The sequence below is a fragment of the Pyxicephalus adspersus genome, chromosome 6 (genome assembly GCF_032062135.1).
Source record: "Pyxicephalus adspersus chromosome 6, UCB_Pads_2.0, whole genome shotgun sequence".
NCBI classification, from domain to species: Eukaryota; Metazoa; Chordata; class Amphibia; order Anura; family Pyxicephalidae; genus Pyxicephalus; species Pyxicephalus adspersus.
In genome coordinates, this window is record NC_092863.1 from 54,200,907 (window position 1) to 54,219,648 (window position 18,742).

General features: G+C 35.4%; 1 protein-coding gene across 17 annotated transcripts in view; it reads right to left on the reverse strand.

Annotated features, from left to right (window-relative positions):
* Positions 1-18,742, reverse strand: part of PITPNM2 (phosphatidylinositol transfer protein membrane associated 2) — a 160,435-nt gene that overhangs the window by 36,482 nt on the left and 105,211 nt on the right. For 11 of the 17 annotated variants that reach the window (XM_072415803.1, XM_072415810.1, XM_072415807.1 and 8 more), the window contains 6 exons: positions 17,383-17,616; positions 11,276-11,605; positions 8,948-9,043; positions 8,109-8,213; positions 7,303-7,370; positions 2,571-2,663 (listed from right to left, as the gene is read on the reverse strand). In XM_072415803.1, coding sequence (XP_072271904.1) covers positions 2,571-2,663; positions 7,303-7,370; positions 8,109-8,213; positions 8,948-9,043; positions 11,276-11,605; positions 17,383-17,616 — 926 coding nt within the window. The remainder of the gene's footprint in view (positions 1-2,570; positions 2,664-7,302; positions 7,371-8,108; positions 8,214-8,947; positions 9,044-11,275; positions 11,606-17,382; positions 17,617-18,742) is intronic. The other 6 variants (XM_072415815.1, XM_072415812.1, XM_072415809.1 and 3 more) reach the window with 2 other exon arrangements.

Below are 18,742 nucleotides of genomic sequence, written 5' to 3' on the forward strand. Positions count from 1 at the left end.
ATGAATAAGTTATGTCACCAAAGACCAACAGGAAAAAATGAAATGCATATAATGCAGAAAAAAACTTTTAAAATATATTTTAACATATGCAAGAATAAAATGAATTTAGGTCTCCCAAAAGTCCAAACATTTTTTTTGAAAAATAAAATGGTGTTTATAAACCTTTTGCAAATAAACTTAAGCTTAAACTGTAACACTGCAAATGCATGCACAAAAGCAAACATTTTTACATAACCGACATGTCAGGAGAATTAGTGAAACAAGCTTTACAGCATTCCCATCATTTCTTTTGGTTCCACATTGACACAGTCATGTACCAACCCTACCTTAAAGCAATATACTACAGTGTTTATACAGACAGGGAAATGGGTGTCATTTGGCTGAAGGTAATGAGAAAGGCAAGAAAAAATATCATCCATCAAATGAAAGGGTAATAAAAAAAAAACATTGTCAGAAAATAAAAATTCAAATTGGAAAAGTGTATGTAAAGCCAATTCAAGTATTCAACCAATTAATGGTCTAAAGAAGCAGATGTGCTGTGAAACGTGTCACCATGATGACATTGGTACATATACAGTTCATACTGTTCTCCATTATGTTTGCAATCTAATGATTATGTTATTTATGACTGGACGGCTAAAGAAAATATTACTTATTGTTTTGGGAGATCGTGTTTACTATGTTTGTTTGTTATTGATTTGTTATGGCTATACATATTTCTTAGTATGTACAATATAAATGGGTAGCAAGCCTAAAAGAGAGGCAGGAATGCAAAAAACCCCACTAATCAAAGTGTGGCACATATTGTTTTCTTTTTTTTATATTGTATTATATGTATGTATTAGTAATATTAATTAAAAGAACATGGTATTAATGAAAAGAAAAAACATATTAAGATAAAGTAGAGAGCAGAAATGTTCGATCTGTGTATAAAGGAGCTCTAAATTTGACAGCACATTTAGCTGTATAAAGTAGTATTTAGGTTTAGACTAATAAATAAAAACCTTAAAAAAAAACAACTACGTTAAAAATCAAAATAATCAGGTCTCAGGTCCCAGGTTTGAATCTTGGCCAGGAAGCTATCTGCATGGAGTTTGCAGGTTCTCCCTGTGTTTGCGTGGCTTTCCACCAGGTACTCCGGTTTCCTCCCACATTCCAAAAACATGCAGTTAGGTTAATTGGCTTCCCCCCAAAACGGACTTTAGACTGTATTAAAGACATATGAATATAGTAGGGCAATTTATTTGTGAGACCCTTTGAGGTGCAGCTAGTGACATGACTTTGGACAGCACTACATAATATATCGGTGCTATATAAATACTGTGTAATAATAATGTGTAATAATAGTAATGAAAAGCCAGTGGACAAAAAAAAAAAAATATTAAAAATGCCATTTTCACCCTTCCCTACTGTATCCAAAATGACTGTTGACTATTTCAATGCTGTTGATCTCCTCCACCCTCTTTTAATTGTTACATGTATACCTGTGCAAATACATCTGCAGATGTCAGCTGTGCATAATGTTTCTGGACTGACTTCCTAATAGTAACCACAGTGTACCATGACTAATAAGTAAGTGTGTTGGCACAGCAGTTGTTATCTCTACTAGGTAAGCATGAAACAGGGTGATAAGAAGAATAATTAGCAGACTGTTGTCACCCTAATAGAGGGTGCCTAGACCAGAACCTTCATGGCAGGATTGCTAAGTATTCTAAATGACAGCTGTAGTTTTAAAAGACTGAAATCAACTTTTAAAATTACAGTAACAAATTAAAACATAAATCAGTTTTTAAGTATTGAGTTTAAGATAAAGAACAATATGTGCATAGTTAGCTTGCAAACCATTTTGTAATTTCAAGTGCTTAAAATGTAACTTGGCATTTTAATCTGCATATGCTGTTATGTTTTGAGGGCTTTAAAAAATATGGCAACCGGATGTGTTGTGTACACTGTTAATGTGATATACAGATCCCCCCAGGTATGCAATTCCAGCATGTTTGATTGGTTTTCCCAACGCCTAATCTCTATAAAGTCTTTTCTGCAACAAGTGTTTATTTTGGGTGAGATATTCTCTATGGCTTGTTTGTATGTGCACTGTGAGATTTGTAGATCAACCACTAGAGGGAGCTCTGTACCTAATTCTTTCTCAATCACCCTTTAAATTTTCCAGCAGTAAAACTGCATAGCAGGAAGCAAAGCCTGAGTATGTAATGAACAAATCTGACTGATCTTGTGTTCATTGGTCATCACAAACTATACATAAAGTAAAATCATTTAAGCACTAACACAATATATTTCTAAAAAATAACTGAAAAGGCTATACACAGTCATGTTGCAAAATCAGAGTCAAGTCTGAGCTAAAATGTGTGATATTATTGTACACAAATCTGTAATAACGGAAACAATGCACAAGCAAAAGTATTAGCTATAAAGTATATTTAATTGTACATTTAAATGAATATAGCACTCTGTTACATGCCCAGGGGTTAGTTAACTATTTCACAACTTCATTCTTCCAAACAGTAAACACCCCAGTTTGACCTAGAGAAGCCACAGACTACTGTACTTACTGCAGCCAAAACTGTGGAACTTGTAATGACATTTGTGAGGGTGACAGCTGGGAAGCTGGAAATGACTTGTGCATGGAGAACAGCAGTGTGCCTCTGCACAGAAAAGCACAAACACAATTCAATAACTATAGACTGGTCTAAAAACAAGAAACTGCAAGTATTATGTAAAAAGGTGAAACACAAAAAAATAAATACTCCAGGTCATATAGCCTTAAGGATTTCCTGCATTTGAAGTACACATCAAACACAGGAAAGATATGATCAGCATTCTCTTCACTAGTGCAACATAGATGACAAATCTGAGGCTGTTTGGCCTTCTTTGATTGTGTTTTCTTGGACATATTGGGTCCTATAAAAGGCAAAGAAGTTAAACAAATCTTTTTGCTATGTTTTGAGTTTGAACACATGTCTGTGATCAGTGCTATGCTCACAAAGCTCATCTTATGGAAATGCAAAAATCTTATGCAAAAGCATTCAGACTTTCAAAAGCTTAACTGCAGTTGCAGGTAGAAAGAAGGGTTACACCATCTGCCAAGTACTGTTTGTGTATAAGTTAAAAAGATTTCCCCTCACTTCCTCTTCTGGTGCCCATCACCTGGACAGAAAATGAGTGGACATCTCTTTAATAATAACAACACAGAGGAGACAAAATCTTCAGAGTTTCTAGCTCTTTCCAATCCAATTAGAAAAATATCCCCCAAAAGAAAAAAATTAAAGAATAATAAAAACACAGACCATGAAAAGTAATGCATTGTGACTTTACAGCATATTATATATGTAAAACCTTCTCTCAGCACCTTTCTTGCATTTTATGTTACCCAACCTACAAATATGCAAGCAAATCAAATCTGCAAATGTTCTCTGCTCCGTTTCCTCAGGCAAGTGAAGTATTAAACAGAAAAAGAGGGAAAGACATCAGATGAATGCAAAATATGCTGCCTTTTGTGTGAAAGAAGGAATTAATCCTCTGTGAAGTCACACTACTAGGACATTGATGATGGATGTCTCTGCGGCTTTATCAATATTGCATTATAAATAAACCCACATTTAGTTGTGCAGCTGGGTAGTCTAAGTCCATTAATGTCCTCAAACCATTAGGGGGAAGAAAATAAAAAAAACACAGATGTGACAGATAAAGACAGTACAATGTTGAGTATTTCCGGGGATGAATACTGACAAAGTGGTTCATAGCAGTGATGGGCCTAAACATTGTACTGCCTAAGGCAAATGAGGGTAAAGGGGTAGGTGTGTGTCTGTGTGCATGTGTCTGTGTGTGTGCACCCAGCAACATAAAATACTGTATGATAAATAAACTAAGATTTACAGCTGGGGAAATGATGTTAACTGAATAATACCAACTTTCTACAGCAATAGGATACAGTGTTTTTGTATTAAAACTGAAAAAAGATTATTATGTTTGTATTAGTAGTTCACATAATGGAGCTCAGGTCAATGTATGTTTATACCTACACTGAGGAGATTGATAGGCAATAATATGAAGGCACTTTATTGGAGTTAAACTAGAGGTTACCTATAGGAGTGGGGAAGGGTTGGATTTCATGTTTCTGTGCCACCTTTGAAAAGATTTCTTACAAAACTTTTGCCTAGCCAATGCCAGGGCCAGAAAGTCATAGGAGATGAACAAAGCAAAAAAATCTCGCTGCATGCAACCCTACGAGAAAATATCAGTTCAATTCCTGTCTTGATTATTTTACCTGTAACAGGAAGTGTTGGAATAACACTTAATAAGGGGGGCACAGACAACAATAAACTCCTGTAAAGTAAAAGTCTAAAATATCATCAAAATGACAAAGAGTTTTGAACACCACAATATAGCTCCCTAAATTCAAAACCTCATAGGTTACATTTACTGTGGACTTCACACAACATATCAAATAAACAAAATTAGTAATGTTAAATTCATGTTTAGAGAAAACTTCACTTGATATTACTGATTGTATCTGTCACATCTTCTTGTGCACCTCACAATAATATTTGCATGTGGAACACAACAAGAGCGCTTCAAATTAATTTATCTAGACAAGCTGGTAGAGGAACCTGGGTGAAATTTTAGTAGTCAGCATAGGCCATGGCCTATGACAGCATGGCTGCAAGACGCAGGACACACAATGTTTGCTGCTGTCCGGAACTTAATATTGTATAATAAAATAGTCAGAAAACTTCCTCTTTTAGCCTTTCTGTCCCACAGACTTGTATGGAGAGGGTCTGAACATGACCTTAGAAAGGACTTAACTCTATATGATATTTAGAATGGGCAAAAAACTCACTCCGAATGACAGAGGGGAAAAGTGAAATAGTGCCAACTTTGAACAAGCCTAGAACAACAGCATGGTTAGGCCAAAATGGACAAGCAGCTCCACTTCAGTTCATTTCTTCTCTCCCTTCCCTTCATTAGGAGCATGAGTATTTATATAGCGCCATCATATTACGCAGCGCTGTACCTAAGTCTATAGCCGTGTCACTAAGTGTCCCTCAAAGGGGCTCACAATCTAATGTCCCTACCATGGTCATATGTCATTATTGTAGTCTAAGGTCAATTTTTATTGTATTTATTTATTACGTATTTAATTAGAATGCTTTTTACTGGGCATTGTCACTTATAATGCAGCAATGGGAACAATGCATAATATATACCTTAACAAAATGGTATTTTTATGGTACGTAGATTTTTGGCACCAAGAATATGCAGCTGGCAGAAATTGAAAATGATTACACCTTAACTAGTCACTGACTCACGGTTACAGGCAGTTTTGCAAATAATACTTTAACATGTAAGATTGGAACTAGAGCATATGTATTTAACATCTGTAGAGAAGGACAAAAAAACAACAGATATCCTTAAAAAAGAAAGGTTGCCTGACCTAGTCCTTGTTTGGCCCAGTGTAAATGACAGAAAATGCTTCTACTTCTAAGCATGAAAATTGTTGGCAGATGACAACTATATAAAAAAAAAAAAAAGTTATTTGGGCAAAGCAACAGGTTAATGCCTAGTGTCTGAGAAGCACATTTCCTTCATTAGCAGTGCAGATTCCAGAAGTGAAGAAAATACCCAGTACACCTGAATATACAGGAGTGTGTGACTCGCTCTCCTCTCATGTGACTGTGATAGAGCTAAGTGATTGGCTCTGTGATGTCTCAAAGGGGGGATGAAGGGTAGGTAAGTATATGCTGCTAGGGAAGTAGCACACCTGTTGTATACAATTGCCTTTGAAAAGAATACATGAAGTTTAGTTTAAAACCAAAAATATTTTACAGTTTAAAATTTCCTTAAAGTACAGATGGCAGAAGACCTTGACAAAAAAGGCCCTTTTATCTTGCCTGTATTATAATTTTGCCTGACAGTAATGTACCCAAAAATGGTATTTCAGTCCAGTCCATCCATTTTTATCTCCCCAGTCGAAATCCTTTTCTCTTTTGCCCAGTTAACACTTTCTGACCATGGAATGTGATGGCAACTTAGGCAAAAGGGAAAACTCAATGGTCTTCTTGCAGCTTACTTCATGTAGGACAACATTTTAAATTTTAACTGTGAGACCCTGAAATTTCACTCGGCCTAAGCACAAATGCCTCAGATATCAATCAGCAACTTAAACAATCTTGTGATCTCCACTCCTCCAGCTCTGCATCTTCCAGATCGACTGATCCCTCCAGGTCCTACCATTTCACTAAGAAATCAAACAGTAAATTAGGTGTTCCTGAGGGTTGTAAAGTACTACAGGTTGGAAGGAGGGTTGATGCTGGTTAGAAGGGGCTCTGAGAATGGTTGGAAGTTAGTATGAAATGGACAATCTTATGGAAAGGACACTGCCAGACTATTGAAAAACAATATGCAACTGCTTTACTACAGAAAAACTGTGAGCAAGCATCAAGATGCCCATGTTTGATCCGTACTGTAACAACACTCATTTTCTGATTTTTAAGATTATTGATGGCTTTCAGTACTTTCCAAATCAGTAACAAGTATGTATATTAGGCGTTTTATCTTCACTCTGACTTTTCTGACATATGCATGCTTGTTCCAGAAATGTATGTCAAAGTACTGAGGGTAGACAACCAGGCAACTAAAACTTTTAGTAGGAAGACAGAACTGGCAGCCTCCATATATTTTAGTGGTACCTAAGTGTTTCAAGATATAAACAATCCTCCTGGTAAAATCACAAGCATCAATTATTCATATGAAAAAATGTGGAAAACAGCCAAAAACACTTCAAAATATGATTTTAATCCATTAAAGGAAACATATGCATCTAAGACATTATTTGCTATTTCCATAAACCCTGAGGCTTCTCATAAACCTATATAAAGTATACACCACCAGACGTTCTGCATTTAAGAAAAGTCAATATAAAAAGTTAAAAAAAACATCAGCAGTGACAGCAAGTATATGGACAAATCCAGTTTGTACCACTTAGAGAGTTGTACTCCTTACAGACTCATCAAAGGTACTTTGTTTAGATACATTTCTGTTGTGAAACATTCTTGCTCTGCAAGCTTAAACGGCATCAGATGTTTTCTACCTGTAATGCATACCTTAACATTTGCCCTGTTCCATTTAAAGTAATGGAACAACAGACAAAAAGTAGTTTTTTTTTTTTTTATTTTCATACCACTGTTTCAGCCATGCTTTATCTGGACTGCCTATTGTTTACTAGTAACTGATAAAAGTCATCAGGCTTCTATGGTAAAAATACATCTAGGTTACATGACATACCTCCATTATGCTTAATCCCTCCACACTGGAACTGACAGTATATTCTGCTGTTTCATGATAGGAGTCATCTAAAGTTAAAGAAAAACAATGGCATAAAAGAAGACGCTATAGAGGTCTGGAACAAATACAGAAAACGTAATTTGTCATGAACTTTTTTTTTTTAATTGTAATTACATATTAATTTAATCTGTATGATATCATTAGAGCTAGGGACTTACTACTGCTTTAATTAATATTGACACAGTTTTGTCACATTTATGGCTCTTTGAGCACTCTAAAGAATCTGCACACTTTCCTAAATAATCTGGCAAATGGACTCATAAGCAGTGCTATTTGATTACTGGTTTTGAATTTACTGTCCCTGGCAAGCTTGCAATTACCTATTTTATGTGAATAATGGTGTTCATGAGCAGAATGTCAAAAGGCTTACACTAGACAAAAATAAGACTTTACTATTTGACACAGCCAGTTTTTAATCCCTTAGTGAAATATGTATTTTTTTGTATTTGTAAAGCTAAAACTTGTGTCGTTTACCTGTTGCTATGAAGACAGCTTAAAATACTTTAATTTCCCCTACTTGGGGACAGGGGATTCTGGGCTCTGGGTATTAAAGAGAAAAGTCACCAAGACAAACAGGAGAGTGAATCTCCCCAGTCAGGACATAAGAAATAAAAATGCACAAGGGGTCTATCTTTTTCTTAATTAAATCTAAATTAGGAGTATTATGCCATGAAAAATCTTAGGAGACATTTGAGCCTAATATTTATGATCCACCCAGCTCAAACTCATGGAAACCTTTCACTTACCTTGCAATTCATCGGCTTCGGCTGTCTCAATTTTGTCCATAAAGTCATTTGAGCTCCATTTAGTGATTTCTTTTGGTAATACTTCCTCATTATCTGACAAATCTTCTAAACACAAGGATGATAGGGAAGAAACAATACACAATAAAATACCTGAACATGCCTTGAAAGTTCCCTCAGAATACCCCCAAGAGTATCAAGATCACACTGGCAAGGTATACAATGACCACATCTCTATGTAGCGATTTTAGACTATAGTACTGTAAACTGGCTGAGCACCTTGCAAGCAGATAACTCTCTTTGCTAAAGAAACAAATAAAGAATCTAAAGCCAATTATTTTTCAATAGGAGTAGAACTTTTGCATGTTAAGTATGGAAATGCTAAAATTATCATCATCTATAATAATTTCAAAGCCAGGAGAAAATAGCTTATTTATATTATCTATACCTATATATTTTATGTATGTCAGAATTTATGCATTTGAGAAGACAAATGCTGAGTTTCCAGTTACAAATATGTTTAACAGGTGTTCTGAGTAATCAGCCATTTGAAGTATGCATCTATAAAAGGACAAAGTTATGTTGCATGCTTCTATATTCTTTCTAAAAAGCAACTTGTCTGCTAAACCTATTTAAACCAATTTATCTCTGTGTAATAATACATAAACCTAAAGCAGTCAAGGACAGAAACATCCATTATATCATGTAATAAAGAAGGTTAATAGATGTGTCACACATTTACAATATAATCTAAAAATATAAATATTTAAACTGTAATGTCTTAACAAAATAAAATGTAGAAAAATAGTTTCAGACAAAGATTAAGATGTTAGACTACTTACCATGAGCATCAAAAAACTCATCATCTGAGCTCTCATCTGAGTCCCTAGCGATGCTCTGCATTCTCCACTCTGATATACTGTGCCGGGAAGGACTTGCTGTCAGTGAAAGATACTAGTTACATGTATGCAATGCACACAATGCATAGCTACAAGATGGTATGGAATATGCATGTGTGTGTATAAACAAATATATCCAAATCTACTACCCTAAGTACATTGGTAAAAGTAGTAAATAGTTCAGTAACTAGCTGAAAACAGATGCCTGACAAATGCCAACTAATGTCCACATTTTTCTAATAGTGTCAATGAAACTCCTGTTCAAACTCTTTAAAGAAGGACATATATTTTTTTTATTATTTAATTGCTTGGAATCGCAAGTTATAAATATTATGGCTCCTCCAGGTCTCCTAACTGCTGCGCATGTATAGATCTGGGGTGATCTATTAACTGTTTGTTTCACCTTTTCTGCATAGTCCAGAGGTCAAAGCCTGTATTCCTATTGGGAAGATCCACTACTCTATTTATACTGGTTACCCTTATCATTGAAAAAAATGAGAACAAATGCAACATTTTAGAGTTGTCCCTGGAAAAAGGTAATGATAAATCTTCCAACTGGGACATCTGTTTTGGGAACAAATTTTTAGGCAGGAAGCTCCCTTTAATTTCCTATTTCTGCGCTCATTCTTTGTTGCTTTTGCCCAGTTGTACACATTCTGCAAAAAAACAAGTTTTAGCTCTTTAATCTGTCTAAAAATAATTGAAAACATTTGGGCTATACAGAAAATATACTTTAGCTTGCTGACTTTCTCCTACAATGTGGTTTTCTATGGACTGCCATTCACATGCCTTTCAAATACTATGTGACCAAAGCAGATGTATTTGACCAGTAACAACTCACACAGAAGTACTACTGCTTGTACTGGAGCTTGCCAACATGATAGGGAAAAAACTGCAAGCATGCAAGCTAATAATAATTGGTCAATTTTAGACAACAAGCAAATCCAGAAACAAATAGGTGTGACATTAGGTGTGCCTAATTAGGCTTTCTAAAACACCCAATGATCGATGATGAAGAAAAAAAAATGTCAGCAACTAATTGGCAATCAGCATACGGATAGAAAAATTTGCTAAAGAATATATCAAGCATGAGCAATTAACATGCGCTAAAGAACGTAAAGGAACAATATTTTAAATCAGGTTATGCATGTGCATGGAAGGCACTGGAATTTAAAGTTGCAGCTTGGTATTAGGTCAAGTATAGCAATCTATTTCTATTTGGCAAAAAAAAATAATGACTATTTGGAGTAGTACATTTACATTTTTTTATTTCAGTTTTTAAAAATATGTGTTAAATATAATAAATACTGTATATAAGCTATAAGATATAGCAAATGTTACAGGAGAGTGGACATACAAATCTCAATCAACCAGATAGAAAGTTGAGGGGAAGGACGCTGTTACATACTGTATCTGATCAAGAAATATTACTCAAGATTTTAGGATTAATGCCAAATCTGTGAACTTATTTTTAAGTGTGAAAATACAGATAAAATTGATACTGCAAATTTTACATGCTGGCTTTCAAAATCCAGGAGGCCCCCAAATATAACAATTTTTCTGGCAGTGAACTGGTTACTAATGGGTTGTCCTGGTTATTTGCATAAGCCTCATGCTGTTATGCTGCAGCAATAGTAGGGTTTATTATTTAGTTAAAAAAAAAAGAAAAAAAAAAAGAAAAAAAAGGCAGCAGGGAACAAACAATGTGCTCTACATCTCCACTCATGCATATCAATTCTGAATCATAATTCACCTTTCAGCTGCAGCCTATACAATACAGGTCATGAGCTGAGCTGCTGGATTTGTCTCTACAAGAAGGATTTTCAATGCAAGCTAAATTGGAGTTTTTGCTTTGAATTGTTTCGCATTTATGTATCCCCTGCAATGTTAACGACGGTCCGACTGATGTATGATGACTGGGTTGTTTACACTGTTTAATTTCGCTTGGGAGATTTAATTACTGATTGAAGCAACATGTATACCACTTATTCTGTGCTACCAGCAGTAGTGTGAAACGAAAATACATTACTGAAAAGAAAGGGATTAGAATAAGAGGAATATAGCATAGAGATAAATGCAAAGGTCTGGATTGTGAAAAAGATAAAACATGAAAGAAAGGTAAAATAGTACAATAGTCAGTCATATTTCTCAGGAATTCTAAAGAATACTAAATTGGATGAATGACAGAGAAAGTTTTTATGTATGCTTCCTGCCTCTGTCATCTAATTTCAGGATCAAATGTGTGATGTAATAAAAATAATAAACCTATACCTCCTCTCTTTGAAGACTTAGATGATCTGGAAGATGTAGACCACTGTTTGGTCAAGCCTCTTCCTGTCAGTGACTCTGTAATGCCACTTGGCTCATCTACTGTTTCTATAGAGGTGATGACCTTGGTCTCTGTATCTTTTTCTCCAGGAGATTCTTTGGCGCCATGCTGTTCTGCTTCATTTTCACTTAAGCTGAACTGTGCCATTTTCTGTGCCAGCATTAGTTGTGTTTCCTTTTCTAGCTGTCTGATGTCTTCTATGGTTAAGCCATACCATTCATCTTGCCAACACCAAGCCTGCCGATGTGCTCTGACCATAACTTTCCGAAGACCTAGTGGACATGAACATTATTATGACAAAGTTAACTATACACAAAATTACATATTAACGGGAAAACCAAGAAACTAAAACATAATCTCTGATTTAATGCCTATTTCTATAACGTCAGTACATCAGATATAAAAATATTCATACAGAACTAAAATGGAAATATTATTCATGGTACTTTAGTGTCTGTATAAGTTAAAGGTGAATTGCAGAAAATCAGAGAAATACACAGCAGGGAAATATATGTGAAATATGGTGAACATTCCAAAGGTTTTCTGTGTGTCTAGTACTGAGATTTAGAAGACCTCATTTTTCTTTTGCTCATGTTAAACAATAAAGCTAGGTCATTTCCCTGTCCATAGCCTGTGACTGGACCAAGTAAAACGTACTTACAATTATTGCATTTAAAGCTATTTTATTTTTCAAGTTTATAAAACTACATTCATTTTTATGAAATGGCTGGGTTAAGGACATCCGACATACGGACTCCTCCTTCATCCGACATACGGACTTCTAGATCTGAACCTAGATATGAAAACGAACAGGCTTCCCTGCTCTCTGCTGTGCAGGACTGAGGCTTGAAGGGGGGGGGGGGTTGCTCATGACCTGCAGAAGTCTTTTGCTACACACAGCTGAGGTTTTGGGTGATCTTAAGGACTGAGCTCTTTCTGCAGCCTCTTGTAACTCTTTAATGACCAAGACAAACTATGCAATTGTTTCTTTATGCATATCAAAGTACAGCTTGCTCCAGAATTTAATGAATGTCTAGTCTCCATAAAGTTTTTTTTTTGCTTTGTTTGTGATTAACTAACCTAATTGCATATATTAAAATAATGTACCTGTTTCGACTTGCATACAAATTCAACTTAAGAACAAACCTATAGACCCTATCTCAAATGTAACCCGGAGACTACCTGTACTGCAAAACAGCAAGTAAGACACAACTAAATTTACTGTTTTTTATTTTACACCAATTAGCCAAAACATTTAAACTGCCAGGTGAATAACATTTATTATCTCATTACAGTGCAAGTTGCCACACTGTCCATTTCCAAAAGTGTCAACAATGGGCATGTAAGTGTCACTACTAGACTACAGAGAAATGAAAGATGGTCTGATGAATTTTCTATTGTCATAGATCATGTGGATATCTAGGTGAATACAGAATCTTGTGGAGTCCATGCCTTGGAAGACCAGAGCTTATTTGGTGGAACAAGAATGCTCTACACCATACTAGGCAGATGTGTTTAATATTTTGGCTAATCAGTTTTTATCCATCTGGAGTTTAGATTTAAGACAATGAAGAACGAGTAAAGTGCCATAAAATCCACCAGATTTCATCCTACTGTAGACAGTGAAAGACAAACTTTGTGGCTGCAAGTTGCAAATTGCTCCTATTAAGTAAATATTAACAATGAGATACTGAAGACATCTGTGAGACATTTCACTTTGGGAAATGGGAACACAATGGGAAATGAATGTTCTAGTTTGCAACACATTAGATGATCTCATATTTGGGTAAAAAACCTGCAGAGGTTGAGTGAACAGCACTAAAATAAAAACGTCATATGCAGCTGAAATACAAGCCACCTTATGGAAGGATGGTGTTCATTTCCTAATGGAACAGACATCCAAAGCAAAGAGTACATCTGTTTGATGTACAGGATACAGCACTTGGAGAGGATTTATGTCTGGTTACGGTCAGGTGTCAGTACAGAAAGGTCACAATATTAGAACATCCAAAAAGAAGAACAATTTAACTGTATAGCAAGAACTACTGTCATGACATATATGTTTAAAAACAAATAAAACCAGTAGCCAAAGTTTAGATTTAAAGCAGAACTAAGGTCCAACAACAAAACATCACTAGGATGTAGAGGTTTTTGGTACAGAAACAACAATAGGCATACTGAATCTTTTAACTGCTTTGCCATGAAAATGGGATGCCTGAACCAGAAATATTACCAAGAGTGAATAGACAGAGAAAAGAATGGTCCACAATTATGTTAGGTGTTCTGTAAAATTGTGAGTAAAAAAACTAACCAGATGGAACCAGAGCAAAAACTATCCAAAAGATTCAAAGGGGTCCAAAATACCCATTTGACTCATGGGTCTCTTCCAGTCTATTTCCACCAGTGTTTGATTGGTCCTTTCATTATGACTTATCAGTTAAATACACATATACTTTTACAAATACATATACTTTTCTGATACCAGTACATTATAGTGAAAGTTAGAGTCATAGTAATGTTCATTTGCATGCTGAGTGCAACTGGGTTTAGTGCATCAGAAATTAGGCATATCTGCATTTATATGAAAAAATATATTTTAGCCTTTGAATAGTATCATTTAGAAAAACTGTATAATATTAACTATTTTGTGTTTCCTTAAAGCCAATAACTTTATTTAAAGAGTAAATCTCAAAGTACCACTTCCATTGCAAGTATGAACATAAGTGGAGGTTATAGTGGAAATGATAAATGACAAAGTCTCACAGTACTTTCCTCCTTTTGGTTATCACTGTAAAAGTTTTCTGAAAGTTGTGATTTGTAAAAAACATATACCTATGATTAGATTTATCATTAAAGTAAATTAAAACCAAACTTTTACTAAAGAAAGGTAGAAATCCATACCTATATTTCTGAGATGAAAAAGAAAAACACCTTTTAGCACAAACTTTGCAGGCAAAGGATGCACCACTACCACATTGCTTCTTACACAGACCATGACAAACAATATAATTTAGAGCTTGTAGGCACAAAAACAGACATTGATGTGATTAACTGCTGCAGAACTATTTTAGGGCCAGAGTCAATAGGCTTTGGGCGTGTGTCAAAGGCATCAATTTAATGTCAGTTTAGGATGCTATTGAGATCATTCAGAATTCACAAATGAATTTGGCCTGCAGCAAACTTTCTTCTGACATACAAATGAGTTGCTTCAGACAGGTTTTGCACATGTATACACATGTATCAAGGTCTAAACCAGTTTAAAGCCAACAAAGCCAGTCAACACTGTTACAATATTTTGCAAATAAGCTAACAGGAGGTGACTAACTCTAGTGAAAATTGTAGTTCTAGCATGGTTTTATAGTATAAGTCTGTATATAAAACTGAGTTTTACAGCTTATATGCCAGAGGTTATAATAAAGCTGAGAATGGCAGTTTCTGGACTTTATAAAATACTATGCCATATACACCTTTGTAGATATGTGCTGCAATCGCTGAACATCTTCAAAAATCTTACTTCCGAATTTTCGAAAACATATTGATTGTTTTAAACATGATGTGTAGACATACACAGAGATAAGAGAAGAAGCAAAACACAACCATAGTGCTGTTTTACTAAGTGTACTTATGCTGAAGTTTAAAAGTTTATTGCCTATCTAGTAATGGAATCTGACTTTGTCACAAAGTACTATCATTAGTGTAAAATATATTTTACAGTACAGTTAGAGCTGGCAGCAGGTTTTATGCATGTTATATTCTATTCACTGGTACCTGCATACTGCTATCTGTAGCCTACCGTCAGTGCCTATGTCACTGGAAGCTCTGTTTACTTTGCAAAGATAAGCTTATCTTCTTCCCTCCTACCATAAAATCTTCTCACAGCCAGAAGAGCTAGCTGCCACACATTTCTGTTGGCACAGGATCCAAAGCAAAGTTAAAGTAATCATTTTAAACTAGTTTTTTTTGTTACAGGTATTCTCCCTAAATATGCTTATATTTTACCTTTCCTTGTTCCTCTTTTTCTCTATCATCCACATGTAAAGTAAATTTCTAAATATAATAACATTTCTATTTTCATTACATCTTTATTGAATCCCTGCGCTCTGCTGGGACTGGCATGGTATTCCCTTTAGGATGATTTCCAAATTCTGCAATAGAATGTCACTACACTATTATATTCCTAAACTGGTATTTTTTTCTCCTATATCTGGAAGTACAGAGTCAGGCTTCTGTCATTTCCAACTCAGGAAAACATAGTGCTTTATGTTGTTACATGCAACAAATAAGCAAACATTGTAGGGATAAAGGGATTATCCTGCTTCTTTTTACTCAGATTTTAGGTTTCAGATGTTAAAGATATATTCCGATCAATGATAAAACATTTTCATTCTGGCAATGGGAATTGGTACTTGTATCTAGTTTATATGAGACCAGTATCAAATTTTTATCTGAGCAGTGACTATCTACTAGGCCACTATGCTCTGCAAATCTTCAGGTTTTTTTGCATCAGATTTCCAGAACTCCTGTTTAAAAGCTTGTACATTAAATAAGTGGGTTTGGAAGTTCCTAATTTCCATGACTATACAAACTTCTTTTTATAATGTGTGTCATTAGTCACTCTCCTGTAGGAATTCTGGGTATTTAAAGTACAGTTCAGAAAGGAGAAAACATGTACAGAACCATCAAACAATCACAGGCAAGAAGCTGAAGTACTCCCTACAGTACACAACATCTCTTTCTGGTTTGAGAGCAATTACAATATTTCTTAGCATTAGCAGTTTACTAAGGAATTACTTTTTATCTGATGTTACTCTTTAAATCTGTAAGTTAATAATCAGAAGCCACTGACACCTAGACGCCCAGGCCAAGTTTAGCAGCATGATTATGCACCGTTAGCTGAATATTAAATCCATGAGTGATCTAACTAATTAAATTGTTTTTACTTTTCCTCTGCCTATGTTTTTTTTCAGTTGTAGGTTGTAGACAAACCCACATGATCAAAATGATTGTCTTGGTGATCAAATGACCAAAAACAATGCTAACTGGTTTTCAATAATTACTGTAGTCCAGTGTTTGTCAGTGACAGTGAAGTCATCGAACTTGAAGCATGGACTGTGTTTTCTTAGTTCTAAACAAAACATATGTGAGCATTCACTTGGTGCAGGGAAACATACTGTGGGAGTCTAGGTCTTAATAGGAAAGATGTATAGGTCCTCGCTCTAATGTGCAGTACATAAGCATGTCCTGCTTGTTCACACGTGTCCATGTGATCTTGCTGACGTGGATACATGCTAAAGTATGCACAATTTTTTGTAATCCAAATTTGCATCCACAAGCATTAACAGTTATGGTTACAGTATAGGTGTTGGCAGATAAATACACTGACTCCCAGAGGGGGATGTTAGTCACGTGATAACAAATGTCTTGATGTTAGTCAAAGGCTCTTAGAACAGTTTCAGATCTGCCTTGGGTTCCAGTTATCCCATGTGGCTCCTGCAGGCTGGCACCTTGCCAGTTGCTCAATCACTTGCACTGCAAAACTGCTTCTTAAAGAACCAGGGTCTGCACATTTGGTATTGATCTGAAGGCTAACATAGGTGTAGTAATCATCACAAGGAAACCTTAATCACTGTACTTATTATAGGCACATTTTAGGTCAGGTCAAGTTATTTTTATAATAATTATGAGTGTTGGAGGGGATATCTTAGAGTCCTAGGCTTCTCAGACAACTTGAAAAGAAACTCTTAGCATTACAATAAGCATTTAGTTGTGCTGGATTCCCCAGTATTCCATTAGGAAAGCAGTCTAAAGTCCAAGTTGAAGTACTCCTAGGTGGACCAGGATCTTTGTTAGACAAAGTAACCAAATTCACACAACAGAAAATTAGGTGGATGCAACCTTTTATATAAAGGTTATATAAACATAAGGTTATATAAAAATGTTATTGCTCACACAGTGCACTAACGGCGTATGTATGTACAAGCCTTTGATCTGTACTACTCAAGCACCAAAGAAGAGCTCTGGATTGTACAGATTCAGTTTTTGGACTTACCCACATCATGAATGAAACGTTCTATTTTTGACTGCATTCCCCAATATCGGAATTCCACTTTGCAAAGCTTGTATGCACACATGATGGGGTATCTCCCAAGGTTATTTCTGTGTTCTTCTATCCAGTCATCAGACAGGGGACCTCTTTTGGTCTTCACAGATTTGTATATTTTGGGGTCCTCCTCTTGCTTATATTCATGTGGGGGGATTGGATCTTTCACAATATCTATTGGATCTATTTAGGAGAAAAAAAACAAACTGTTAGATAAACACAGGGTACAACACCAAAAATAGAATACACACATCACCATAACTGTGTCAAACAAGTGCAACCAAAAAGTCTAAGGTGTCAGTCCTGTCAACAATAACATAAGGAATCAGGATGATTTAAACCACCAAAATACTATCACTAATGTTTCTTGCTTTGCTGCTGACAACAGTGAATTGGACCTCTCCTGATGCAGCAGACAAAGAATTTATATTCCTGCTATTTACTCAATAAAATAAAATTATTTATGACATGGAAAAAAACCCTCCACCTAGATTACCGTATCAAGCTGGTAAAGTAAATATTTTAGGTATTCAAGTCTCATTGCTGGAGTCTCTACAGAGCTCAAATGTAACCACAGACAGGAGATGGCAGTCGCTGTGTTCACCCACCTGGAGTAATGATCTGACATCTCTGAAAAATTTCAGACTGCACTAGGCTGCTTTTAAAGGTAACATTAATTTGATATATTCTACAACCCAAGTGTGTAAAGTGGGAATTTGTATGAAATATATAATAAAAGTAGTCCTGGGCAAAAAGGGAAAATGTGATTTGTGTCTGTTGGCAGTAATACATAGCATTCATATGATACTAAGGGAGAGTTCTGTTCATGACCAGTGTATTCCTTTGTTTTACTTTTGAACTGTTTTTAATTTGGGTTTTATTCAGTTCACATTAGTCAATTACAAAAGAAAAATGGTTTACACAAGACCCTTTTGAGGGCAGATATGTTTATTTAATTTTACATTGTGTATGTATGATAGCGGCCAGATAACTTCGCCATGCAGAGTGGGAAATAGTTACCCATTTTGATTCTAGCTCTGTTTTCTAAACTTTAAGTAACTACAAGTAATTTGTAATGTGTAATAATCATTCCTCTTCTGTTTTATGTGTTCTAAAAAAAACATTTTTGTGTTTTTGTGGCCTTATGTTTGTGCGAGAAAGCAACTGCATGCCAATTACTGTGCACACTCAACAGAAGCCTAATTCTTTTGTACATTTTTGGCCTAAATTTAAATTGTATTTGTTTACTTTAAATATCTCAAACTTAAGCTTTGCAGCAGGCACAAAAGAAAAAGCCTAAAAGTGATCA